The sequence below is a fragment of the Mesoplodon densirostris genome, chromosome 16 (genome assembly GCF_025265405.1).
Source record: "Mesoplodon densirostris isolate mMesDen1 chromosome 16, mMesDen1 primary haplotype, whole genome shotgun sequence".
NCBI classification, from domain to species: Eukaryota; Metazoa; Chordata; class Mammalia; order Artiodactyla; family Ziphiidae; genus Mesoplodon; species Mesoplodon densirostris.
Genome location: NC_082676.1, coordinates 37,105,812 through 37,133,287, shown reverse-complemented (window position 1 = coordinate 37,133,287; position 27,476 = coordinate 37,105,812). Strand labels below are relative to the sequence as shown.

General features: G+C 56.0%; 2 protein-coding genes and 1 long non-coding RNA gene across 3 annotated transcripts in view; 2 read left to right on the top strand and 1 right to left on the bottom strand.

Annotated features, from left to right (window-relative positions):
- SRRM3 (serine/arginine repetitive matrix 3) overlaps positions 1-1,299 on the top strand; it is a 33,199-nt gene extending 31,900 nt beyond the window's left edge. Inside the window, exon 14 of the mRNA XM_060120627.1 lies at positions 1,043-1,299. Coding sequence (XP_059976610.1) covers positions 1,043-1,256 — 214 coding nt within the window. The 3' untranslated portion in view covers positions 1,257-1,299. The remainder of the gene's footprint in view (positions 1-1,042) is intronic.
- On the bottom strand, positions 818-6,705 carry LOC132503815 (uncharacterized). Its single transcript, XR_009534643.1, has 3 exons — positions 6,618-6,705; positions 6,149-6,313; positions 818-5,053 (listed from the first exon to the last, which is right to left on the bottom strand). It is a non-coding gene; the product is annotated as an uncharacterized LOC132503815 (long non-coding RNA).
- Positions 6,706-10,876: 4,171 nt separating this feature from the next.
- Positions 10,877-12,552, top strand: HSPB1 (heat shock protein family B (small) member 1). The gene is made up of 3 exons (XM_060077688.1): positions 10,877-11,407; positions 12,086-12,149; positions 12,240-12,552. Exons 1-3 carry the CDS (start codon positions 11,056-11,058, stop codon positions 12,427-12,429), a joined length of 606 nt encoding a protein of 201 aa, XP_059933671.1. The 5' UTR covers positions 10,877-11,055; the 3' UTR covers positions 12,430-12,552.
- The last annotated feature ends 14,924 nt before the right edge of the window (positions 12,553-27,476 follow it).

Below are 27,476 nucleotides of genomic sequence, written 5' to 3'. Positions count from 1 at the left end.
GAGGTCAGTGTGCCTCTCCAGGCCTCAGTTCTCACATCAGAGCTAGAGGCCAAGCTGCCAGGCTTGGGACAACCCCCTCCAGATACCCCCATAAGCAGGGGGTCCTAAGACAGCCTCCACACCTTCCACCTGGCACCCCCTTCAGCCCCTCCCAGGCTGCCTCCTCCTCCCACTAACATACACCTGTTTTCTTCCTCAGAATTAACCCCACGCAATGGGGCATTGTCGCCCCCTTAACTCTGTTTTCTTTTCTCTGGGTCACAGTCTCCTGGCTTCAAACTAACTCCGGGCCAGCGGGAGGTAGCTGAGTGAGGAGTGGGGGCCGGCAGGCCTGGGCCAGGGCCTTGGGCATGGGCAGCAGTGGCCAGGGGGCTCCTTTTGTTCCCTCTGAGTGACCTGAGAACCAATATCCTCCATCCTGTGGCGAACAAAGAAGCAGGAATGGGCCATATTCACAAACCCTCCTATGCACAGAAGCCACTGCTTAGCTTGGCTGATGTGAGTTGTCTGCACTTAAAAATTGCATTTATTGGGCCTCCCTGGTGGCGCAGTGGTTGAGAGTCCGCCTGCCGATGCAGGGGATACGGGTTCGTGCCCCGGTCTGGGAGGATCCCATATGCCGCGGAGCGGCTGGGCCCGTGAGCCATGGCCGCTGAGCCTGCGCGTCCGGAGCCTGCGCTCCGCAACGGGAGAGGCCACAACAGTGAGAGGCCCGCATACCGAAAAAAAAAAAAAAAAAAATTGCATTTATTCAACAAATTTTTATTGAGCACCTACTCCGGTCAAGCAGAGTCTTGGTCCCCTTTCCCTGCAGACAAGTGAGGAAAAACAAAGTGATCAACATGAAATTGGACCACTGCATGTCCAGTCTTGCTGGAGCAGGGGTGGAGGTGGGGAGAATTCCAAGGTCAAGGCTCAGGGGAAACTGAGGCAGGGAAGCCCTGGCCACTGCTGGGGAGGGGCTCAGGGCCTGAGTGAGGGCCCAGGACTGGCACAGCTCAGGGCCTTGGCTGGCCTGTAATCAGCTCTTCCCTCCCGGCAGTGCCCGAAAGCGTCCCATCCCCTACTACCGGCCCAGCCCCTCGTCCTCCTCCAGCTGCCTGAGCAGCGACTACTCAAGCCGGAGCCCCAGCCCGGGCCACAGCCATGGAAGCTACAGCAGCCGCAGTCGGACCCGCAGCCGCACTCGCAGCCCTTCCCGGACCCCCAGTCCCAGCTACCACAGCCGAAGCAGCTCAGAGAGTGGGGGCTTCTGAGCCCAGCAGACCCAGTTTCGTGCCCCCTGGCACAGGGAGAGGCGAGGGGTCAGGACCCAGGAGCCGCAGGGGCCCTGCACCCCACTGCTACAAAGAGGTCTCGGGTCCAGGGAAGACCTTGAGGGCGGGGGCCCTGAAGACAAAGAGGATCTGGATTCTGCTGCTTCTAGAGGGCCCCCGCCCTCACCTCCTGCTCGCCCACCATGGCCAGGGAACAAAGAGCCGTTTCGAACACAGGGATCACCCTGCCCCGCTTCCTGCTTGATGCCAGCTCACCAGCCTGGGGACCTCAGCTCAGTGGACCCAGGGACACCTTTGACGGTGCCAGACCTGGGAGCCTCCCCTGCCACTCCATAGGACCCTCAGCTCCTCTCTACCACTGGGCGGACACGGAGATGGGACAGCAAGCCGGAGCTAAGTTAGACAGGAGGAAGAATGGCCTAACCCTTGGTGCACCACCATCCAGGCTGAGGAACCACTTCCTTCGAGCCGGCTGCAGGAGGACCCTGGCTGAGGGCTGGAGGCTGGCCCCAAAGCCTCCCCAGACCCCTCCCCTGGCCCAGGAGTGCCCAGACTGGGTGGGCCCCTAAGCCCCAGCCTGAGGGGCCAGGGAGCTCACCCTTGGTCGCACCTCTCCAGGCCAGGCTCTCCCCTCCAGCCCTCGCCCCATGCCCTGGGCCAAGGCCACGCCAGCCAGGCCTTCTGCATGACGAGAGGTGGGATATACAGACCACAGCTGCATCTGACCCTGAGATCAAAAGGGGTTCGGGTCAGGAGGTGGAAGGGAGAAAGGGTAGACGGAGGAGGAGCCTGTGAGGGGAAGAGCAATGCAGTCGGCTGACTGAGCGGCCTCGGGGAGCCCCGGTGCGCCCAGTGGCTGGGACCTGGGCCGGATGGCAGCAGGCCTAGGGTCACGTGCCCTTTGGGGCTGCCCAAGGGAGCAGGGAGCCAAAGGGAGCACTTCCTCCTCCTCTTCCAGAGAGGGGCGCTACACCCCTTCAAAGAAAGGGTACAATCTAGACTGAGGGCCTTGGCCTGGGGCATGGATGGGGAAGCAGCGGCCCCCAGCCCTCTACTGCTGCTCCCAGCCCCCTCCTCCTGGGGCCCTCAGGGATCTCACGAAGTCTTCCTTGGCCCAACAGGGCAGATGCCCTGGGCTCCGGTGGGGGGAGGGGTCTGGGGTCTGGTCCGGGTTCCCCCTCTTTGTTTCCTCCTCCTTCTCCGCGGTGCGGATAAAAATTGGACTCTAATAAACACTTGGTGCCCGGATGGCAGGTGGTGAGACCAGGCCTCTGTGGATTTGGGTACCTGGGGAGTGTGGGGAAGGCAGAGGGTCCTGGGGTCCTTGCGTCTGAGAAATGAGAGGGACTCAGACTTCTCAGGATCAGGAGAAGAGCTGGCACCAAGGGACCAGGACCCAGCACGTCCACCTCGTGTCTCCACGCGTGAGTCTGTGGAGCCTGCAGCTTGGTGGGGAGAAAAACAGGGACCCAGAAAGGCCTTCTTCCTAGCCGGGATGCCCTGTGGGCTTTGAATAACCCCATTCCGCCCAACGCCCAGACACCCGGCATTGCTTCAGCAGTGAACAGGGGATAGGACAGGCCCATGTGCAGGACCCTCCATAGCGGTGGAGTGTTCAGAACCGCTGGAACACAGCGCAGAGCAACACTGGCTGTGAATCCAGGCTCCACGCCGGGCTGTGAGGAAGCTGAAAGGGGATGTTGTCCTGAGAGTGCTCGGCACAGGGCCTGCCATAGAGCGAGTCATAAGTGGCCACTTAAAAGAAAACACCATGTGTCCAGCCCCGGATGGGTGCTAGGATGGGGATTGGAAAGGGAGAGCTTGGTGTGGGTTTTTTTTAATAGCTACTCACACTGTATTTCTTTCCTTTTTTTTTTTTTTTGCGGTACGCGGCCCCCTCACTGTTGTGGCCTCTCCCGTTGCGGAGCACAGGCTCTGGACGTGCAGGCTCAGCGGCCATGGCTCACGGGCCCAGCCGCTCCGCGGCATGTGGGATCTTCCCGGACCGGGGGCACGAACCCACGTCCCCTGCATCGGCAGGCGGACTCCCAACCACTGTGCCACCGGGGAAGCCCTGAATTTCTTTCTTTTATAGAGACCTAAACAAATGCATACACTCTCCTCTTCCTCCTCCTCATCTTCCTTCTCCTTTTCTTTTAGTGATAGATTTTAACCTTGCTTTGAATCAGCTGCTCTTTGGGAATCTGATGGAAGTTGGGAACCCTTTCCTCGGAAGAATGTGCACACGCCCACCATCTGCAGGCAACTTCAGACCTCACAGGCACTCTGCAATCCTTTAGGGCTCCACAGGTCAAGAACCCTGGCCCACCTCTGCTGAGAGGGCAGCGGACATGGCCACGGCTCTGGGCTGCACGTGCCATGACACAGATGTCCTTGGTCTGGTCTGGGCTGCAGAGCAGGGGTGCCATGCTCTGAAGGCTAGGGCTGTGTCAGCACATGACCCCTCTCTACTTTCTATTCCCTCAGACCGGAAGGGGCACCTGAGGAGGCCTTTGGCCGGTGGCTCTGTTTCTGATCTGAGGAAGCTGGTCAAAGAAGTGTCAGTGATCTCTTTAACGCTTTACACAGGTTCAGCAAAACTAGGCCTCAGGCTGGGAGTTCCCTGGAGGTCCAGTGGTTAAGACTTCACGCTTCCGATACAGGTGGCACTGGTTCAATCCTTGGTCGGGGAACTAAGATCCTGCATGCCTTGTGGCACGGCCAAAAAAAAAAAACAAAACAGCTGGGTAGGGGTTGGGGCTATAGGGAAAGCAGACTTGGCCCTGCTCTGGAGATGCCACCTCTTGGAGGGGATGGGGGCATGAAACATACCCCAAGGTGGGCATGAAAGTTCAGCCTGTCTCACACGAGCCCAAAGCTGCCCCTTCCCCTTCCCCCCTTCCATTCCCTCACTGCCCAGCCGGACCGCTTTCCTCATCTGCACCTGACAGCCAGGCTGCAACCAGGTGACCAGGCAGTGCCACTTCCTTTTCTGCCCCACCCCCACTCCTGGCCTCTAACCACGACACCTCCTAGGCCCACCTCCTCACCAGCTGGCCTGCCTGGGTCTGGCCCCCTCCAGTCCATCCCACCATATATACAATTCAAATCTGACCATTCCCTCCCTCTTTCCATACATGCTTACTCAACACCTACTATGTGCCATGCCCAGTTCCTGGCTCTGAGGACACAGTATTGAATTAAGGAAACAGAACTCCCCACCAAGAGGATCCCATGACCATGTCCACCAGCTCGTAGCACTTGGAAGGCCTTCAGAATGGCGAACGGCTCCACCTGGAATTGCCATCCTCTCCTGCCGCCACCCTCCAACCTCTGCTCCCATCACTGTCCTTGACTCCAGTGGACCCTCCTCCCCGGGCCCCCCTCGGCCCCAAGGCATGCCCTCTCCACCTCCACAGGTTCCGGAGAGCTCGTGGTTCCAGGCCCAGCTCAGCTGCCTCCTACTTCTAGGAGCCTTCCCCGATCCCCAGCTGCAGTGGCCACTCCCGCCTCTGGATTCCTCCAGCCCTAGGTCTGTTCCTGCCTTTAGGGTATCAAGCTCTTGATCCAGTTATTTGTTGGCGGGTCTCTCTCTCCCTAAATCTGTGAGCTTCTGGAGCCCAGGCCATGCCTTCTTATCTCTGCATTCCCCAAACAGGCATCCTTGAGATGTTTGTTGAACGAGTGAAGGAGTGAACGAGGCAACTATGGCGTGAGGGTTTCCAGCAACCGTGGGGGAGGGTGGAGACCAAAGGCATGGTGGCAGCAGGAAGACCCTAGAGGGCGACAGAGAGAGCGGAAAAAAAAACTGCTGGTTGGCGGCGCGCCAGAAGGGATACAAAACAGGCCTGGACAGAGAGGCGAGATCCCTGGAGGAGGATCCATGGCAGCCTGGAAGCCCGAAGCTCTTGTCCTCAGCACCTCCCTGGCTATTTGGCGCCCGCTCCGCTTAGGACAGGGAGGGTACCAGGCCCCTGTCCCTCCCGCAGACGGAGGGTTCAGACTGAACTCTTCTGCTCTTACCTTGGGAAAAGGGAAAAACACTGGAAGGCAGGCAGGAAAACAGGAAATTCCAATTCCATGTCGGGTAACAAGAGGGGGAGACGGGGGCAAGGGTGGGGGAACCTTAGCAAGATGTGGCATTTGGGGTGTAGGACGTCCTCTCCTCACCTCTGTCTCTGCACTTGGGGCCTCAGGGACCCCTCCATCCTTCCCCTCCCTGCACACACAGCAGCCAGGAGGCTGGACAAGGCTTTCCCGGGTCCTGGCAAATTCGCCCTTTTTCCTTTCTTTTTTCTTTTTTCTTTTTTTGTGGTACGCGGTCCTCTCACTGCTGTGGCCTCTCCCATTGCGGAGCACAGGCTCCGGACGCGCAGGCTCAGCGGCCGTGGCTCACGGACCCAGCCGCTCCGCGGCATGTGGGATCTTCGCGGGCCGGAGCACGTAACCCGTGTCCCCTGCATCGGCAGGCGGACTCTCAACCACAGCGCCACCAGGGAAGCCCCGCCCTTTTTTCTTAATCCATTTCCTACAGCCCCAGACCCAGGGTAGCAAGTCACAAATGCACATGCCCAATTTGGGGGTCCCAGCTGACTACCCGCCTCCCCTGCCTCTCTGAGGTGCCCTTGGAAGCCCCCTGGCCTACTCCCCCGACCCTCCCACCCCCGCCTCTCTCAGCCGAGGGCATATTCAGCAAACGGGCCTTATCACCAGGCGCCTACCCTTCCTTTGCCAAGCCCCCCTCCACCTGAGAAAGGCTCTCAGCACACCCAGCACAGGAGGGTGCTCCAGCCACAGGGCCTCCCACCTCCATGGCCACCGCAGGGGATGCCCCATCTCCACGCCCTCCCTCATCCTCTGCGTCGACTCACCATATACACATCCCTGGGGTGGGGTGGGGGGTCGTGGGGGATGGGGGAGAGTAGAGAGTGGAGGAGGAACTGTTGATTCACCAGCGCTGGAAGGAGCCTTCGAGAACATCCAGTCCGATGGTCTCATCGTACAGATGAAGAAAATGAGTCACGGAGGCCGGCCGGCTGTTGGCCAAGGTCACAGAGTTAGAGACATATACATCCCCAGACTTCCAAGCTAGACAGATTCTTTCTACTGGACAGCAGGGCCGGAGGGGTAGGAGGATGGATCCCCAGCCCTCCCGCCCGGCCCCTCCTTGGCACCCCTTCAGCAGTGATGGAGGCGAGGTGACCCCAAGGCCAGCCAGAAGCCAAAGGCCTAGGAGATGGGTGTGGGGAAATGGACTCCTGGAGGGGCAGTGTCTAGACACTTCCAGAAAGACCCAGAGCCCACCCCCCACCCCCATGCGCCCTAATTACGGCTGCCCACATTCTTAGTTCCCAGCAGTGCCAGGGGCTGGCGCTTCATCAGCTGTCAGGCCTCTACCGGGAGCTCGGGCAGCTGCCTGAACACTCTCGCACTTTCTGAGGCTGGGCCAGGGAGGGAAGGGCTGTGGCAGCTGGAGTTGGCAAAAGCCTGCTAAGGGAGTGGCTAGTGTGGCCAAGTGCTCAGGCGCAGGGCCAGGCCAGGAAGCTGGGAGGCTGTTCTCGGAGCTGCAGCAGAATAACCCAGACTCCGGGGCTAGGGATAGGGGAAGGGCCCCTCTGATTAAGGAATCCCTGCAGTGTTCCCCTGCTCCCCACCCCCTTGGCTTCTGGGAAATCCCTGTGGGTGGAGTTGTCCTCTTAATCCCAGAAAAACTACCCCTGGGAGCTCAGTACCCTAGAGGAAGGGTGCTTGGTCAGGGCTGGAAGTGAACCCAGAGAGGCTGGCCCAACCCTCCCTGTCCCACAGGTAACCCTGGGCTGCACACCTCACCCTGGGCCTGCAAGCCACAGCCCACCGCCCTCCCTGGACTGCCTGGGAAGTCTCCCCCCTGCCGGATAGAGAGGCAGGAGGCCTGAGTTCCAATCCCTCCATCCTTCACCAGCTTTGTGGCCTTGGGGCAGTTGTGCCTCTCAGTTTTCTCATCTCCAGGATGGGACTCTGATAAGATACTTGAACGTGCTATAAAGCACATACAACCAGGTAATTCTCATTAATCTAAGTCTCAATATCCAAAATTAAAGGCCCTCTTTCCTTAATAACAATGAACACTTCTGAGCACCAGGCACTTCACGGGAGTTATCGTGTTATAGATTCACCGCAGCCCTGCAAGATGGGTGTGTTAAAAAAAAAAAAAAAAAAAAAAGATGGGTGTGTTATTAGCTATGTCTTGCAGATGGGGACGTGCCAGCTCAGAGAGGTCACCAGGCCAGTGAACATCAGCAGGTTCAAGCCCAGCCTTGTCTGACTCCAAAACCCAGTTTCTCCTCCACCCCTACCCCCTCTTACTACCACCCAGAGCTACCCAGTTCCCCTCCCTTATGATTGGCAGCTCTGATCTGAGAGTCCCTTGAGAAGTGACCCACTGAAGATGGATGTGGGGAATTCCCTGGCAGTCCAGTGGTTAGGACTCCACACTTTTGTTGTAGCAAAAATAGAAATGAGGCTTTTCTGATAAACAGGAAAATAAGGAAACAATGAACAGGCTGGGAAAACAACATAAACAGGCCTGAAAGAGGTAAGCAATCTTGGTTGTTCTTTAGCTGTTACTACTAACAAACACTTGTAGCTAGACTTGTCCTTCACAAAGATGATTACTCTCTGACTCCATACAAATTACCCTTTGCAACTGGCATTTCTTCTCCCCCTACACTCCCCTGTAGCACTCTTCATTTCAGAAAGAAGGTCACGGGTCCATAACTTCAGGGACATCAGACCCGGTTGCTGAGCCACCTGATGCCAACTTTGGCCATGAATTTGCAGAAGAAAAGAAATGCAAGACCTCCACGACTTTTGATCCTTATCATATACCCCGGACTCCGAGCCCCACATATAAAATCTTCTCCGATTCCCCAAGGAGGAGGCACAGTTCTTGAGGCATTAGCCTACTGTGTCTTCCCTTTGCCTGGCAAAGAAAATAAAAAGCATCTCTATTTCTAATCTTCCAATTCTCTGTCTCCATATTTTTATCCAGCATCGGTGCCCAGGGAGCCAGATTTGGCAACACTTTCACTGCAGAGGGCCCGGGGTTCAATCCCTGGTTGGGGAACTAAGATCCCTCAAGCCCCCCAGGCGTGATCAAAAAAAAAAAAAAAAAAAGATGGATGTGAATTCTCAGTTCTGCTGCCTCCACCTCCATGGGCTGGGTGCTGGGGGTGGAGCCCTGGGTTGCACAACTTCCCCGAGCCGGGGCAATAGGGATGGATCCTCCCCACCTTGGTTTCAGGCAAAATGAAGGGAGCTCTGAATGTAGCTTCTGTCTACAAGGTGCTGGCGGCCAGGCAGGCAGCCCCCACCCAGAGCATGGCTGGGCCACACTTGAAGGCACCCATGATTATATTTGACAGCTCCCGCTAGGGTGGGGCACCTGGGCTCCAGTCTGGGCCAAGGTGGGCAGGCAGGGACGGATGAGGGCCCTCCCTGGCTCCTGACCTCACCCTGACTTTAAGAGCTGGGGATAGGTGGGGCTGGGACTGCCAGGGCGTGAAGGCCTGGGGCTTCCTGAAGCTGAGACCCTTGGGGGGCAGCGAGTAGCTCCCCATGGAGACTGGGCTCCTGATGTGATCCAGCAAGAGGGGCGGGGCAGAGGGCAGGCATCCTGTCTGCCTCCTCTCCTTGGCCCATGAGAGCTCCAGGTGCTTAGAGGCCTTTCCAGAGGTGACCTCAGATTTGTGGCCCAACCCCAGCTCTTTCCCGATGGGGAACAGGTGGATAAGAAAGAAAGACATCGAGGAGTGCTCTCTTGAAGAGGAAATTGAGGCTCAGAGAGGGCATGAGACTTGATGTTACCTCAGCTCATTTTTTAAATTATTAATTAATTAATTAATTAATTTTTGGCTGCGTTGGGTCTTTGTTGCTGTGCACAGGCTTTCTCTAGTTGCGGTGAGTGGAGGCTACTCTTCCTTGCGGTGCACGGGTTTCTCGCTGTGGCAGCTTCTCTTGCTGCAGAACACGGGCTCTAGGCACGCGGTCTTCAGTCGTTGCAGCACGCAGGCTCAGTAGCTGTGGCTCGCAGGCTCAGTGGTTGTGGCTCGCGGGCTTAGTTGTTCCACGGCACGTGGGGTCTTCCAGGACCAGGGATCAAACCCGTGTCCCCTGCATTGGCAGGTGGATTCTTAACCACTGCGCCACCAGGGAAGCCCTACCCCAGCTCAATGAGGTGAGTGGACTGGAGTCTGGCTTTCAGCCCCTCAGGTGTCCTGGGCGGGGCAGTGCAAGTCCTGCGTGGAACGGGCAGGAGTACAGCCTCAGCCCAGCCCCAGGAGAGGGGTGGGTCTCGGAAGCAGAGGAAGTAAGGGACTCCAAGGTGGGAGCCCCATGAGGGTAAGAGCCCTGAGCACTAGAGAGGCAAGAGCCTTACTCTGCTAGTGTCTTACAGGAGGCCGTAGGCCAGTCACCTAATCTCTCTGAACCTCAGTTTCCCCATCTAAAAAGGAGGGATAAAAAGACAGAAGTCAGGAGAAGGAAGGCTGGACTGGGCTCATGCCAATGAAGGCAGGAGAGAGAGGGAACGTTAAGATTATGGCACGACCCTAGGGGCAGCATCTTCTCCCAGAGGTGGGAGCAGGGGCGTGGATCCCATAGGTGGTCAGATAGGAGATGGGGCAGGCCTCAGGCTTCAAGCAAGTTTGAAGGAGCTGTACTACCTGGAGCCCCCTCTCCCTTTGTGCTGTGGGAATATTAAACAAAAGGGGTTTTGAGATCATAATCTGCAAAGAGGAAAAGGAGGGGCCTTGGCCCAAATCACACAAAAAATCAGTGGCAAAACCCCGATGAGATTCAAGGTTGCTGCATTTCAAGTTCCCTGTCCAGGGCTCCTCAAGAAAAAGATATAATGGGGAGCTTTGACAGTAACCTTTCTCCTGACCCCCCTCAGCATGGGCCTCAGGGTTTGTGATCTGGGTCTGCCCCACTGGGAAGTCAAGGGGGAAACGGCCAAACCTACACACGTCACCGCCTCTGCAACAGGGAGACATACACGCTCTCTTTCCTCCCCCCTCTTTCAACTCCAAGGAGCTAATAATAACAATAATTCATTATCATGTACCAGGTCCTGGACTAAAATGTTTACTTGTATTAAGTGGCTGAATCCTCACACCAACCCAGTGACGGAAGCATTTTCAACATCATCATCATCATCATCCCCATTTTCCCGATGGGGAAACTGAGGCACAAAGACTCTCATTTGCACAAGTTCATCCAGTGAGTGGCAGGACCTGGATGTGAACTCAGGCGGTCTGGCTCCCGAGCCCACACTCCTAACCATGCTGCTTCTTAAGACATTATTTCAGACACCCTGGGGTCCAAATCCCGGCTCTGCCGATTCCTAGCTGTGTGGCCTGGGACAAGCAGCCTGACCTCTCTCTCGGCTTTATCCTCCTGGACTGTCCACTGATCGCGGCCTAGCGCTTTAGCACCCAGGCCTGCGAGCGTCCGGCAGTGGGCACTGCACCAGCACCGGGGCTCCGGTCATTTGTTTTCCCAAGCAAGAGAAGGTTCCAGATGTGGGTAGGGCCTTCCTCGCCCCGCCCCGCGCCCCGGTATGCAGTGGGGGGAATGCAGGGGGAGGGGCTGCTCCGGCCCGTCACTGCCATTAATAGCGACCTGAAACACGCCTGCTAAAAATACCCAGCTGGAGGCCCATAAAAGCGCTGCTGGGGCGGGCGCCCGACACTTCTCGCACCACTCCGAGCCTCAGCCGGACGCGCCCAGACCAGCCAGCATGGCCGAGCGCCGAGTGCCCTTCTCGCTCCTGCGGGGCCCCAGCTGGGACCCTTTCCGCGATTGGTACCCGGCCCACAGCCGCCTCTTCGACCAGGCCTTCGGGCTGCCCCGGCTGCCCGAGGAGTGGTCGCAGTGGCTGAGTCACAGCGGATGGCCGGGCTACGTGCGCCCTCTGTCCGCCGCCGCGATCGAGGGTCCTGCCTACAGCCGCGCGCTCAGCCGGCAGCTCAGCAGCGGCTTCTCGGAGATCCAGCAGACTGCCGACCGCTGGCGCGTGTCCTTGGACGTCAACCACTTCGCCCCCGAGGAGCTGACGGTCAAGACCAAGGACGGCGTGGTGGAGATCACTGGTGAGCCGCCCCCCCCGGGGGACTGGGGCGCCGGGCCCCGGCCTCTCGTCGGTCCTGGGGAGGAGCCCTGGTCAGGGACCTGGGTTGAAATGCGGGGCGGGGGGCGGCTGGAAAGTGAAAACTTAGCCGAGGACCCGGGGGCAGAGCCCGGGGAGCGAGGTGGGCCTCCTTGCCCTGCCCCTGGCCTGTATCCACTTCTCTGGAGTTGGGGGGTGCTGGTAGCTCCTAATGCATCTTTTAGCCCTAAAAAGTCTACGCTAAGGGAAGAAACGCCCCCTTCCAGCGGAGACCCCGCACGGCCCCAGCCCCACCCACAAGGGACCAGGTCCCCCCGCGCCCACCCGCGCCTACCCACCCCGGCCTGCGGTTGGTATGAAGAGGGCGTCGCCGCCCGCCCCGCGCCGTCTCCGCCCCTAGCCCGTGTCCGCGGAGGGGGCGTGTGCGCGTGCCCGGCGCTGCAGTCCCCCTCACCGCCCCCAAAGCCCCTGAACCGAACTTTCCAGAAGCTTCTGAGATCCCGGGACAGCCTGGGGCACACAAATCCCTTAGTCAGCCTTGCCGGCCCTGAGTCCTGGCCGCCAGGTGGGACGCGTTTGGATGTGCGCCAGCTGGAGAGGTCGCCCCTCCCTGCCTCCTCTGACCTCCTTCCCCCCACCCCTCCACTCCCCTCTCCCTCAGGCAAGCACGAAGAGCGACAGGACGAGCACGGCTACATTTCCCGGTGCTTCACTCGAAAATACACGTGAGTCCTGGCTCCAGAGCTGGGGGGACGGGAGGAGGGCACAGGGACACACAGGTGTGTAATGCTTCTCCTCCCTTTCTGCGTGTCCAGGCTGCCCCCCGGTGTGGACCCCACCCAGGTCTCCTCCTCCCTGTCCCCCGAGGGCACGCTCACCGTGGAGGCCCCGTTGCCCAAGCCAACCACCCAGTCGGCAGAGATCACCATCCCTGTCACCTTCGAGGCACGCGCCCAGCTTGGGGGCCCAGAAGCTGGGAAGTCTGAACAGCCTGGAAACAAGTAAAGGCCCTAGCCTAGTTACCCACCCCACAGTAGCCATCACTGACTGTCCCCACCCACCAAACCTCTGTACTCTTTTGATATCTTTACCTTCTGTTTTTCTCAAATAAAGTTCGAAACAACTGCCTGCCACTGCCTCGGACCCTGGTGTGTTTGTGGAGACATAGGGGTTGTTGGTGGTTCACACGCTCATCACCTTTGCTGAGGGCCTGCAGTGTGCCAAGACCCACGCTGGGCCCTGTGGGTACAGTGGTGTCCATCACAGGGCACAGCCCTGCCCTCCAGTCCCTTGTTTATTAGGAGAGAAACAGTCATTGTTTACGGCAATTAAAACCCCCAGGGCTGGGCTTCCCTGGTGGCGCAGTGGTTAAGAATCCACCTGCCAATTCAGGAGACACGGGTTCGAGCTCTGGTCTGGGAAGATCCCACATGCTGCGGAGCAACTAAGCTCGTGCACCACAACTACTGAGCCTGCGCTGTAGAACCTGCTCGCCGCAACTAGAGAAAAGCCCGCACATCAAAGACCCGATGCAACCAAAAATAAATAAATAAATACATTCATGAAAAAAAAAAAAAAAACCCAGGGCCAGGTGTGGGATCGGGGGAAACCAGGAGATGCACCTGGCCCAGGCTTAGGCACTCAGAAACACCTGGGCAGGGGGCAGGTGAGGGGGGACGGGGCAGGGTCTGGGGAGGGGAGCTTCCTGGGAGCTCAGAATTCCTTCCTGCCCTCCTCATAACTTCATTAATCCTGGCGAAGAGGGGCAGGACCAGGTAGATGGGGTGTGTGTGGCCACCCCAGGTGGCATTCTGAGGGGAGATTGGCCTCGTCAAAGGACCTTTCCCGCCAGGCCAGGCCGTGCAGGTAGCAGGGGGCCTGGGCCTTCAGGCCTGAGGGTGCCCTGCAAAGAGCGAGGGCAGGTGTGGCCTAGGTTTTGGTGGAACAGAGGCAAAGACCTGCCGGGGAAGCAGTGGCTGCAGGAGGGCCTGCCTTGACTGTCGCTGGCAGGAACACCCACACCTACCTCGGCCTTTGTCCTTGTCCTCCCCCGACCCTCTCCCCTGCCCGAGGAGGGTTCGGGGCGACCTAGGAGAGGGAGAAAGTAGATGGGGGCTTTGGAGCCCAGTCTGAAAGTAGATGAGGGATTTTGAGACCCCACATTCTCTCCACCAGCAAGGTCCCAGAGCTGGGGGCTATGGCCAGACGCTTCTGTGTGCATAGCCCTACTTTGTCAGGGTCCCTGAGAGGAGCAGCACCCGCAGGGAGGGGCCTGGGGCATCCACACACCACCTCTCCCGCTGTCCAACTTCTCAGTTTCTCCTCCCTGGTGCGGGCTCCCTGTTGGGACACCACGATCTGGAGCAGGCGTAAAGCCAAAAGAGGTCCCGGCCTTCGAGGGCCCTGCCAAACCTGGAAGGAGGCCAACAGGGAAGAAATCACCTGGAACAAGGACAGTGCTGGCCCAGCTGGCAGCACAGGTCCGGGCCTGTCAGCCAGGATGCCGCCCAGTCCACCCACCCTCCCACCTGGTTTCCTGAGCTCTGATCGCCTAAATCTTCCACCCTTTCCCCGAGACGCAACACCCCCCCGCCCCGTCTCAGATGTCTCCTGGATGCCTCCACGCTCCTGTGGCCACGACCCAGAGTCAGCCTGTCCAGTCCTCACCCTCGCTCTGCCGGCCAGTGCCCTTGTGGCTGGCATCAGGATGGCCCTGATCTCCACGGGGGTGGCCGGCTGACCCTATCTGGTCGGAGAGAGCGACTGCAAGGCTGCCGGGCTGCCAGCTCCTCCACTGGTGCCCTGGACGTGTGGGAGAGCTACTTCCCAGCCTTTGACCAGGTAATCCTCACATTAGCCCCGAGAAGAGGTGCGGTTACTGCTGCTTGGCAACTGGGCAGTGAGCCTCAAAGAAGTGAAGAGACTTGCCCAGGTTCACCCAGCTTGTCCTGGAGGGGGCCAGAGGGCCATCTGCGTCGCCCCAGACACGGGAGGTGAGATTAACTCAGACACAGGCTGGCGGGTGGGGGTGGGGGGCTCCACAGCTGGAAGTGCTGCCACATTAGGCTCGGGGGCCTCAGGAGGAGGACAGGGATGCAGTTGAGCCTGGGGGCCAGGGCCACTCGAGGGGGCGAGGCTGCAAAATGGCCCGGAGAGAGCTGCCAGGTCTCAGGCCCAGAGTCCAGGGCCATGGCCTGGGGTAGGCAGGGGTCAGCGCCTGGGTGCTGTCGGTGCTATAGGAATGGAATATAGGTCCGGGGGCTCAGGCCATCACTGGGATCACAGCTGGGGCACGAGGGAGGTAGGAAGTGAAGAATTCAGTCCCTGCAAAGGAAACAGGCCGCAGTCTCCGTGGGAAACCAAAGTAGGAGGTGAGAAAGCTGAGGCAGCCCAGGCCACACAGTGGGGGGCGGGGCAGAGGCAGGAGAGGAGCCTGGGGCTGGGCTGGACCTACGCCCAGAGCTCATCTCAGAAGACGTGGGATCTGGGTAGCACCTCTGGGCGGAGTGGTGGGTGGGGCAGGCTGGCTCAGGTCCGGGGGTCTCCACGGGGAGAGGCCAGTTCTGGGTACTGAGATGCCTGGTGAGTCCCTGCCCTACTGCTGTCCCCGGCCTCGCCAAGCCTTTCCCTGATTTTCAGTGGGTCCCTCTCTAAATGCCTCTGATGACATTCAGGTCTGCAGACTCAGACACTGGCCTTGGTTCAGTGAATGCTAGCATCTGGGTCCCTCTGCTCAGCTGAAGGGTGCCTGAGGGGCAATGCCCCCTGCTGCAGGCCAGTGACAAAGGCACCCTCAAGGACCTCAAATCCCTGTGGCAGCTGCTCACCTCTCAGCAGCTCCAACTCCCCTAGGGATCCATGGGGTGCACAAGCCGCTCTCAGTTCCAGGCCGATCCCTGGGTCTCTCCTTTTCTCTCTCCCTCCCAGTTATGAAATCTGCCCTCCCTGTTGGCACCTTCTCTGGCCCCAGCACCCAGCCCGTAGGTCCAAGTCCCTGCTTGAGCTCAAGGGGGCAAGCGGAGGACACAGCCCAGTGACGAGCAGCATTCTACCATTAGAGAGGGCCCAGGACAGCCTGCAGAGTCTCAGTGGAGTGGGAAAGAGGGATTTCCAGAAGTGACCCTTGTGTGACGGACAAAGGGGAGTTGCATGGGGGAGGGCTGGAAGGCTGGTGTGGTCAGGCTGGAGGAGGGGCTGTAAGCAGGCAGGGCAAGTGAAGGAGGTGCGGGGGCCCCATCTTGGAGGGCACTGAAGGCCATGCTAAGTGCAGGCTAAGCAAAGGGTTTAAGCATCCCTGCTTTAGAAACCAGGTTCCAGACCTTAGAAGAGAGTGGTTGGGAGGGGCAGCCGTGAGGCAGGGGCAGTGTGCTGCTGAGACGTAGTGGGCATGGGTCCTGCCAGGGAGAGGGGGAGAGGGGGATCGCACGCCAGATGTGGCAGCAGCAGGCTCTGCAGTGTGGGGTGACACACCGGATGTCGGGGTGCTGGGGGGTGGGGGAAGGAGGGGACTTCTAAAGTCCTGAGCTCCCTGCCTGGGGCTTGCAGACTTCAGTCTCTGTAAGGTCAAGCAGCCACCAGACCTTGGCTAAGGTCAAGCAGCCACCAGACCTTGGCTGCTGGGGGAGTGAATTGTTTCCAGCTGCCCTCATCTTCCCTGCTACTGAATCAACCTAGGGTTTGCCAGGGAGACTGCTCTGTGGAGAGGTGGGGTGGGGAATAAAAGCCGCCCAGAGAATCACTGCGGAGGACCCCAGCGCTGGATCCAAAGGGTACGGCCAGAGCACCTTTGTGATGGGGAAGGGGCAACCAAGCGAAGGAAGAAGAGGAGGGTAGGGTTGGAATGGAGCCCCCGCCCAGGGTTGACCAGGAGGTTGACCATTAGAGACTCCAGACCCCTGGCCGGCTGGCAGCCACACAAGCCCTACGTGCCCTGGCAGAGCCCAGGGCAGGGCAGAGATCAGCCTGGAGGGGGTTCTATCTGCTGGCCTTACCCCGGACCCCCTGCACCTCCACAGTACTCCCAATCCCCACGTGCACACAGTGGGACCTGGGGGTTTGGGACAGCCCTGCATCCAGGACTCGGCACCACGTCCAGACGTGCACAGCAGCGACTGAGCTCCAGCTCAGGACCCAAGCAGGGAAGGAGGATGCAGCATGGGTGAGGACAGCTGGGCGAGCCTGGGCTGGTCTTAGCCAGTCTGCCACTGGGCCCTGCAGCTCAGACCCTGATGAGATGGGGGCTAAGCCCTGCCCTCATGCTGTTCTCCTAGGGAAGTGGGCCCTGGGAATGTGTGCCCCCCCCCACAAAGTGTGTACTGTCTGTCCATCTACCATGCCCCTGTGTTCCAGCCCTGAAGAGCACAGGAGCCTGGGGGCGGGAATTACTCCATCCCTGGCAAAGATCCTCTTAGTCAAGGGCTCTGGGTCCTCCCCTCCCTCCTCCACCTGCCCAGGTGACTTTGACTTCATCATATGCATCTAACTCTGCCTCCTAAGGATGAACCGTATTCTAATGGGCCTCTTATGAGACAGCTCTGCCGACAGCTAGTTGTGCAGGGGAAGCTGGAAGCATGAAAAATACCAGGAATCCCAGGCCTGGCTAAGAAGGGACAGCTCCAGATCAATAACAAAATCTCTGGATGGTCTCGGGTAGGAGCGTGGAGGGCAGAAGAGCCTCACTGGCCAGTTGGCCACTTCCATCTCTTCTGAAGGGCAGACTGAGGGCAAGGGAAAGTCAAGTGCCCAGACAGGGCTCCCAGCTTGCAGCCCAGGGGGGGGAAAGATAATATGCGGGGACCCTGGGGAAAACTGACCTGCCCTAGGAGAGGTCCCTGCAGTTTAATAGCCCCCTCCTACCCTTCCTTCCAGCCTTGCATGCCTACCAGCTTGGAACACCTCCCTGCCCAGCCTAAGTGGCAATGGATGGGTCAAGATGCAGCACTGGTGGTCCAGGGGCTGTCTCAGTGGGAGGAAGTCTACTCTCACCCCCACCTCAGGCTGAACAGGGCAGAGCCTGCCAGGAAGGTTTAAAGAATAGATAGGGGTTGGGACTTCCCGGGTGGCGCAGTGCTTAAGAATCTGCCTGTCAGTGCAGGGGACACGGGTTCGAGCCCTGGTCCAGGAAGATCCCACATGCTGCGGAGCAACTAAGCCCATGAGCCACAGCTACTGAGCCCGTACTCTAGAGCCCGTGAGCCACAGCTACTGAAGCCCACGTGCCTAGAGCCCGTGCTCCGCAACAAAGAGAGCCACCGCCATGAGAAGCCTGTGCACCGCGAGGAAGAGTAGCCCCCGCTCGCCACAACTAGAGAAAGCCCGCGCGCAGCAATGAAGACCCAACACGGCCATAAATAAATAAATAAATATATATATATATAAAAAAGAATAGATAGGGATGCAGGAGCAGCTCTGTGTTCAGGAAAAAGCGCTGGGCTAAGGCCAGCTCTAGGTTTGTGCCAGCTCGGTCCCTTTTGGAGGCAGCCCCGCTCTGGGCTCAGCTTCCACTCTGAGGGGTCTGGGTGGCCCCCGAGGCCCCTCCTGCCTTGACTGTCTGTCAGTGTTGTCAGCTCCGTGCAGACCGGCAATCAAGGGGGAATCGCCAAGACTGGCAGCTACCCAGGGTCCCCTAAAAATAATAGGAAAGCCAAAGTCCCAGAGATGCCCAAGGGTATAAGACAATTTTCTGCAGGACCAACAAGGGCCTGGCATGAGGAAGGCCTTCAGTCTTGGCTCTGACCCCAGGGCAGGTCTGGACCACCCTTTTCTTCCCACGTCATTGCCCCCTCATCAAGATGGGTTCATGGGGCCTCCCTGGTGGCGCAAGTGGTTAAGAGTCCGCCTGCCGATGCAGGGGATGCGGGTTCGTGCCCCGGTCTGGGAGGATCCCACATGCTGCGGAGCGGCTGGGCCCGTGAGCCATGGCCGCTGGGCCTGCGCATCCGGAGCCTGTGCTCCGCAACGGGAGAGGCCACAACAGTAAGAGGCCCGCATACCACAAAAAGAAAAAAAAAAAAAAGATGGGTTCATGAAAGTCCTTTCGAAAGTCCCTTACCAAAAACAAAACAAAACAAACAAAGAAAAACAGCAAATTCCCCGGGGGTCTGGTGGTTAAGACTCCGCACTGCCACTGCTGGGGGCCCAGATTCGATCCCTGGTTGGGGAACTAAGATCCCACAAGTCCCAAAGTGCAGCCAAAATAAAAGTCCTTTAGGGATAGCTGTTTTCAGGCTGGGGAGACAATGGGATAGCGGCAGGACAGGGGGATTGAGAATTTAGGTGAATGGATGACCAGAGCGGTCCCTGAGCCCTCCCCTCTTCTCACCCAGCCCCTCCCCCCAAGCCCCTTCTGAGCTCCCATCCTCCTTGCTGGGTCTCCCTGTCCCTCTCTGATCTTGCATCTCCCTTACTTCGCCCCATTCCCTCACATCGCTGCACCCCTCCCAACACCAAGCCCCTTCTCCCACACTGAAACCCCCTCCTTTCTGGGAGTTCTCCCATCTTCTCTGAACCCCCAAATCCATCACTGCATCTTCTCACTTCACCAAGCCCCCCTCCCTCTTGGGAGCCCCTCCCCTACCTCTCTCTGGGCCCTGGTGGCTGAGCTATCCTTGCACAATGCCCATGGTGGCCCTGTTGATGATCCCCCAAACCCCCTTCTCCAGGCCTTACCAGCCTGAAAGCCTTGAACCCTAAGAGTGGTCCCACGGGCCAATCCCTCAGCAGGGGTCATGGAGCCCCAAGGCTCTGGGTGGGAGGAAGAACGGTTCTGGAGGAGTAACCAATCCCCACCAAGCAGGCAGCAGGCCCTGCCAGCTCAGGCCTCAGACTGTACCGACTCCAGAAAGGAAGACTTACCCCCCCTGTAAGGAGGATGGAGCAGGGCCAAGGTAAGTCCCGAGGCACCCCGTGTAGGACAACCTGTTGCTGGGCCTCCGCATCCTCTCTCCTCTCCCCCAAGGCCCAGATAGGACAATAAGTGAGTGCCCCCTGGTGCTCTCCCAGAGACACCCAGATACCTGACACCACTCACCCCAGAAACTTCGGGAATCTCTGCCCAGGTTCTGGGTCCTGCCAGGCCCAGAGCAGAAATGGGGGCAGAAAATCCAAGTCTTGGAAAACACTGACGCCCCCTAGCCCTGCACCTACCATACCTTTGGTCATATTCTCTGCTCTGGGCCTCAGTCGCTGAATGTCCTCAAGCCTCCTGGAAGTTCCCTCATGGAGGACCCAGCTCACTTTCTCAGTCTGCCTTTGCAGGGTCTGGGAGCCAAGGCCTGGAGCCCAGTGGGTGAGGGAGACCTGCCTCACCCTCTGCACCTTTGCTGCACAGGTGTTCTGTTACTAATCACACTGGCGTGTACTGGGCATCTGCTAGCTGCCAATCACTCCTTAGCTTATTAAATCCTCACAGCAACCTCATGCCACTGAGAGGCAGCAGAGGATTACAGTTGTGCTTGTGGCCACTGGTCAAACTGCCTGGGTTCAAATCCCCACTGGGGCATTTACTAGCTGTGGGGCCATGGGCAAGTTACTAAGTTTGTTTTTTCTTCTGCAAAATGAAGCTGATCGTATGAATTAAGACATGTGAAGCCTTTATTTTTCGAGTAAGAAAGAAACACTCATGGGAATTAATTATGGGAAGATAACTTTGATCTTATTAAGATAATAATATGGAGATCACCCTTATTAGAGAGTGACCTTCCCAAAGTTGAGGGAGGAATTCCCTAGTGCTCCAGTGGGTTAGGACTGCACGCTTCCACTGTAGAGGGCAAGGGCTCCACACGCTGTGGGGCGTGGCCAAAAAAAAAGGTTGAGGGAAATATGAGGAAATGGTAACCATTCTTTCAGTTTTGTTACAAAAGGGAAGGAAATGGGACTTGAGCTTTAGAAAATAAGTGTAGAGAAGATTTCCTTTCAAGCCTAAAGACACTTAATGACTTTAAATGATGTGAGGATGGATGGAGAAGTTGATAATGGAGATTTAATTTATAATCAGGAATATAAAGTTCTGAGAAAGACAGAAAAGAACAGACTGTTAGGGAATTTCCTGGCGGTCCAGTGGTTAGGACTCCGTACTCCCACTGCAGGAGGCACGGGCTCAATCCCTAGTTGGGGAACTAAGAGCCCGAATGCCACACAGCACAGCCAGAAAAAAAAAAGACTTAAAAATTTTTTAAAAAGAAAGAAAGAAAAGAAAACGGAGTTAGAGTAGATGTGACCATTCAGTATTAACGAGAAGAAAAGGAGTGTTAAAAAACAAAATTCAGCTGAGTAAATTTGAAGCTCTAGCTGGCTTTAGTCAATTATTCATGAATTGGGCAGCCTCGCATCTAGGATAAAAAGAAGCTCCCATAAGTGAAGCCTTGGAGCAGTGTCTGGGGCACCCAGGAAGCATCCACTCAATGCTAGGCATCTTTATGAGGTAGTCTGTAATATTCTCATTTTACAGATATGCAAACTGACCTCTGCAGGACGAAGGAACTTGAGAAGTTACGCCTCACAACTAGGACAGGATGGGTTGAGAATTCGAATCCTAAACTCTTAAGCTTTATACCACTTTGAGCCCTTCATTTGGAAAATGACACACGTTGCTGAGTGACGGAAATCTCACTTTCCTAAACAGTAGCCACACTGAAGTTGGTCTTCAATTCCTAAATCCAGGTTTGACTGTGCCTTGGGCAACCCATCTCCCCCTCCCGGCCTCAGATTACACAGCTCTATGTTGGGAGATGAGAAGGGCAGAGATTGGGGTGTCTTCGCTCCCTATCATTTCTGAAATCTGATTCTGGGGGAGAGCTCCGGCCGGCCACCACTCAATTCCCAGTTAGGAGCGTCTATCCGGGGAGTGTGGGGGAAAGAAGGGCGTTCAGCGGGGACGGGAGATGGGCTGACACCGGGGGCAGGCGGCAGGCGAGGCTGGAGAGGGGCTGGGGCCTGGCCGTGGAGGGCCTTGAGTGCCAAAGACGGGCAAGAGCTGGCCTCAGTGTCCCTCTGGACCTTGGGGCCCGCGTGTGAGGTGATGGAACCTGACAGAGCCCAGTGGCCATCTCCCTTTGAGCCCCTCCAACTGCTCTGTGGGCCGGGCAAGCTGTAGAGACCCGGCTTCCTCTGCAATGTGGGAATAACGTAGACCTCCAGGGGCTGGCTCCAGAAAAAGCGATACGTAGGGAAGAAAGCATGACGAACCTGCAGTGGACTTTAGAGGCTGCGTCGTTGTTCAGACGGGGAATCTGAGGGGCAGGTACGCGGTCAAGGGCCCCGCGGGAGCCTGAGCTCCGCCCTCCTACACCAGCTCCTTCCACCGACCGCGGCAATGGACAAGGCCCACAGATGTCGCTAACGCCCTATAAGGCGTTGTAACGCCCTACAGAACCCAGGCCAAGTTACTCCGGGTGACAAAGGCCCACACGGAGGGCGGAGACCAAGTAGAGTGGAAGAGGGAGAATGGGGTCGGGGGGGTGGTGGGGTTATGAAAGCCCACGGTGGGAGGTGGGCTGGGGCACCGCCGGGCAGATTACGGCGCAGAGCCCTAGCAACAGGCCGGCCATTGGGGGAGCAGGGCAGACTAGCTGTGATTGGCTCTCGCCGCTGCCCGCGATTGGAAGGCGGCCTCATCCCCGCCATGCCCACATCCGGGTGTTTGGCCTGGCCTGGAACCTTAGCGATCCCGGGTTGTCAGATTTCCTTGGCCTACGCGGCAGCGCCAAACACATGCCAGGCGGGCGCGCAGAGCGGTGAGGCTCACCCACGCGGAATCGCAGGTGGGGGTACGCGCAGGCGTGCTCGCGCAGACCTGAGGTCCCGGGCACACGCAGACAGCGAAATCCTGCACCTGGGGCCCAGGTGTTTGCGGATAGGTGACCGGAGAGAAGGCCGAGGATGGAGTTCCCGTATGGGTTGGAGCTGGGCGCGGGCCGAGCTCGAGGGCCCTACTGCCGTCCCAGGGTCTGGGCCCAACCCGGGTAACGCGAAGGCTCGCAGGAAGCCGAACCCAGCCGACACCCAGGGGCCCGGGCCTGGGGCTAGCGGGCCTGCTGCAGAGCCGGGCGGCGCCCAGCGGGCGGCAGCAGAGGACGGCGCCACTGGAGCCGGCCCTTGCGGGGGGGCGGGGGGCCGGGGCCCGGAGGGCTGCTGAATCCTCCCAATTCCGGGGCCCTACAAATCATTTGGTAATCCAAGTATATGGGGCAGAGGCGGTCAGACCAGTCGCTGGTGCATTCTTGGGTGCTGAAGCCCTGAGGAATGGACGAAGGCTGTTTTGTTATCTAGGTTCGTTTTGGCCCTGTCACCACTGGGCTAAATAAATTTTAAATCCTTAACATTTAGGATATTAGGGGAGTATTGCTCCTTTTGCTTTTGCCCAGCAGTGTAATGAAGTGTCTGTTTGATCTTGGGGATCCGGACAGCATTTAGGGAAATTACATTGAAAGGAACTCACCCAAAATGCTTGCAGTCAGCCACAAGCTGCTCCTCCTTTATACGGGTTACCCAGCCATTACTTCCCAAATCTATCTTGTGTATTTGAATGTAATGCCTAATTTTGGTCAAGAGAATATTTTTCACTTAGTCCATCCACTACCCTCTCCAACCTAGTACTCATCATTGAGGAACCACAACATTCCCCAAAAGGAATGTGTTTGAAAACTCAGCAGTTTCCAAACTGAGCAGGCAAAACCACTTATAAACCATAATAATGTTAACACCTCCATATTTTGGGAGGCAAGGACTTTTGGAAGGCAAAATGCTTTCATAACAAACCTAAGGGAATCCAAAATGAGCTTTCAGTCAGGCTTTCAAGAACTGACCAACCATCAAAACCCCGGCCCTAAAAATCTGGCTTCAGGAGGCAAAGAGAATGAAGAGATGGAAGGTTTGATGTCTCGTGTTGGCCCCTTATCTGAGAGCCAGTAAGTAGTAGGGTAACTTGTCCATCGTGGTGGGAATAACCAGTTAACACCAAGACTGTGTTAAAAGTCTAGATTCATTCTCCCAAGGTAGATCCAATATGAAGGCAGCCTCTCAGACGTGATTGCAGCTTCCTGAAAACTCGGAGTGGTGGGCTGCACTATTTTGCCACCTCTGCCAGGCATAGGGGCAAACAGCTGCAGACCACCAGGACTCACCAGGTCAAGTGAGCACATGTATGAGATGGCTTGCTGAGTCAAAGCACGTGCTGAGTGGGCACCTACCTAGTTCTTTTCCCATCCAAGGGAAACAGGAGAGGATTTTGAGGAGGCAAAACACCCTAACCTAAAAGACTAATCAGAAAACAAGATGGTTCCTCTGGGTGACAGGCAGGCAGCTTTGTCCTCATGGGCTCAGGTCACAGGCCCTGGTGCTGACCGCTGCTTAAGGCCACCTGATTCTGGTGGAAGAGCCCTGGGCCGGCCACCACTCAATTCAAATTCGGTTCCACCTGAACCAATGAAAAGGCTGGATGGAGGGACAAAGAAAAATCTTTATGCAAGACCAAAAAAAGTGCCCCAACAGGAATAGAAACAAATCAAATGACATAGGAGGAAACAAACAGACAAAACCCAGAATGTGTTAAGACCACCAAGTAGCCTGGTCTCTGGAAAAGTCAATGTTATAAAAAAGAGGTGGAAGGAGTAGAGGCTAAAGAAAACTATTATGAAATCCAATTCATCGATTTCATTGGATCAGAGGAGAGGGGGTTAGAAAGTGCTATCAAAGGCATTCTGGGGCTTCCCTGGTGGCGCAGTGGTTAAGAATCTGCCTGCCAATGCAAGGGACACGGGTTCAAGCCCTGGTCCGGGAAGATCCCACATGCCGTGGAGCAACTAAGCCCGTGCAGCACAACTATTAAGCCTGCGCTCTAGAGCCCGCAGGCCACAACTACTGAGCTCACGTGCCCTAACTACTGAAGCTTGTGCACCTAGAGCCCGAGCCTCAAAACAGGAGAAGCCACGACAATGAGAAGCCGGCGCACCACAGTGAAGAGTAGCCCCTGCTCACTGCAGCTAGAGAAAGCCCGCGCACAGCAACAAAGACGCAACACAGCCAAAAATAAAAAATAAATAAATAAATAAATTTATTTAAAAAAAAAAAAAAGGCATTCTGGCTGGAGGGGTGGGATGGGGAGGGTGGGAGGGAGGGAGACGCAGGAGGGAAGGGACGTGGGAACAGATGTATATGTATGACTGATTCACTTTGTTATAAAGCAGAAACTAAAAAAAAAAAAAAAAAAAAAAGGCATTCTGGGTAAAATTTGGAGAGATCTGAATATGGGCTGGTATTAGAGAATTATTGTGATTTCCTTAGGTGTGATGACAGCGTGGCCTTCATAAAAGAATGTCCTTGTTTTTAGGAGAAATATCAACATAGGGAGTGCAATGTCATTACTTTCAAGGTTCCACAAGACAAGTATAAAATGTCACAAAGCAATGGATATTTGGTTTATCCCTGTACCATTCTTTTTAACTTGTGTTTGAAATTTTTCAAAATATATAAAAGGTTGGGGGGTCCAGGCCCCCGATACCACCTAGCTATCCTTTAAACAGGGTTAAATCTAAAGCAAGAGGCAATTCCTGGGACCACCGGTTTCAAATATCCACATTTAAAAACCATAAGCCAGGGAATTCAGTGGTTAGGACTCCACGCTTTCACTGCCAAAGTCCTGGGTTCAATCCTTGGTGGGGGAACCAAAATCCTGCAAGCTGCGCAGTGCAGCCAAAAAAAAAAAAAAAAAAAAACCCACAAGGCAAAACCTTATATGACCCACGGGTCACTTAATGCTCAAAAGCAGCAAAAATCCTTCCATCTCAAACTGAGGCAGGTTATGAAGCACAGAGGACAGTCGCTCGTTACCTCTAGGAAGGGAAATGGGTGGCTGGGAGACAACCATGGGAGACTTACTATTACCCGATGTCACCATACTACTGTCCAGACAGTAAATATTTTAAGTTTCACGGGCAACATACTGCCTCTTTGCACTTTTTTTTTTTCCTTTACAGCCCTTTAAAAATATAAAGCCAGGTAAGGATTAAGTTATGAAGATGAAATACCAAAAATCCTATGAGCTGGTACTGAGGACTCCTGTCAGTGTGATCCAGCCACTCTAGCCCCAATCCTCACTGACCACAGGTATCTGGTTAATCAGAGGTAGGGTCTGTGGCCACTCAGATCCAACCACATTTACCCATACCAGAACTGGGAAGTTCAAACTAGCAGGCCAATTAAATTAGTAAGCTGGTACACCACATTTTAATGTCGACTAGGCTGGAGACCACTTAATGTCAGCTCCTAGAAATAGAGAACAGTGTTACCCGGCTTGATTCTCCAAGTTTGCTTTGGAAACTGCACGGAAGAGGTAGCTGCCATTCTCAGCCACTCAGATCAACCAGCGTGAGTCAACAGGCAGGTTCCGCTCACCAGCGCAGAGGCCAGTGCATGCGGTCGTTACATATAAATAGAGTGGAGGGAAACTGCACTCGCTTCACCAGGCAACTTATTTGCTCCACTGAAAGGTTCCCTGCCACTAAGTCCCGTTTGATATCCCCTCCACTCCACCTGCAAAGTTCTAGGAATGCAGAACCCTGCTCTGTGGATGCCCGAAGCCAAGTAGATCGTTCACTCCTTTACAATTACCCTCCTGCCCATCACCTTTATTTAATTCCTTCCCACTATCAGTTATTTTTTAAGTTCTAGAGTGCGGTGAGGAAGAGGACCTCTACCATTAGTGCCTGACCCGGGGTATCATTCAATTCCTGAATTAGGAGAGCTTTCTTAACCTCAACTCTTCAGGGCCATTCTTTTCCAACTGCTTATCACTGTTAATGCAAGCCCCCCCACACCCATACTTCACACTGGAATTATGTCACAGGAGATTGAATGCAGAAGGAGCTAGGAGAGTCCAGATGACTTCTACTAAGAGATCTGTGAAACTAAAATAACGCTACTCTTCTGTTTTTTGTTTTGGAGAACAATTACTTTTCATGAAATTGTTATGTATCTCAACATGTAACAGGTTTCCATTATTTTTAAACAAATGAGTATTTTCAGTTTCTAGTTTTTGATACAGTCTACATTAAGAGTTATGTAAAAGGGTCCTGAGATGAAAAAGTTTAAGAAACACTGCATCAACGAACTGTTAAAACTGGGTGGAAATGCAGCAACAGACAGCATTTTATCTCAAGAGAAGTCTGTCTGTGGAAAATCCTCTGGGCAAATTCCAGTCTTATGTCAAATTCCAGGCACTCACAAAGGGACGTTACACCAAAGAAACAAGGGTGTAACAGTAACACCTTCCAGGAGCTACCCTTCTTTCTTAAGAGCCTTGGTGAGCCTGTGCTGACCTCGCCCAGCTCTCAGCTCCCCTGGCTGGCAAGACGTGTATGACTTGCCCCTATCCAGTAACTCCCACACTGAGCTCTTGCTCAGTCAGCGTGCTGGGTGGTGGCTGCTGCTCAGCGTTACCTCCTAGAGGAGCAGAAGCAGCCCGGTGTCAGGAGGCGAAGCTCAGGAGGGTTGAAGATGCGGGCTCCAACACAGGTCATCAGTGAGTTGTGGGACCTCAGGCACACGGGTCACTTCTGTGTCCACCTGTGTCTCAAGGTGGTTCTGAGGGACAATGAGCCAAAATAGGTGAATTCATTAACATGGCCAAAGCCTAGTCACCCCCAGTATTATTCCTAAAATGTGAATTAAAATTTCTCAAAAAATTGAAAAGCCGTCCTCTTCCTGTGCATGAACCAGTGCAGCCCCTCCCTGCCTTGCTGGAGCACAGCCAAGCCGGTGGAGGAGGAACGCCTTTGCCCTGGTGTTCCTTCCTGTAGACAAACCCCTCCTCACAGCTGGTCAGGGCAGAACACCCCACGTGTCCAGGGATGTGATCTGAGCCGTGGGTGCATCCTGACAGCTGCCATCAGAAACAGCAGGCTGCTGACCACCTCAGAAAGACTTAAAAACCCAAGACAATATATTTATGAATGAACATCTTAAAATGCAAAAACCCACCTCATTTAAAACATAATGAGATCTCCAATGGGCACCTGAGAAATACCAAACCAGGCACGTGACCCAGTTTTCATTTA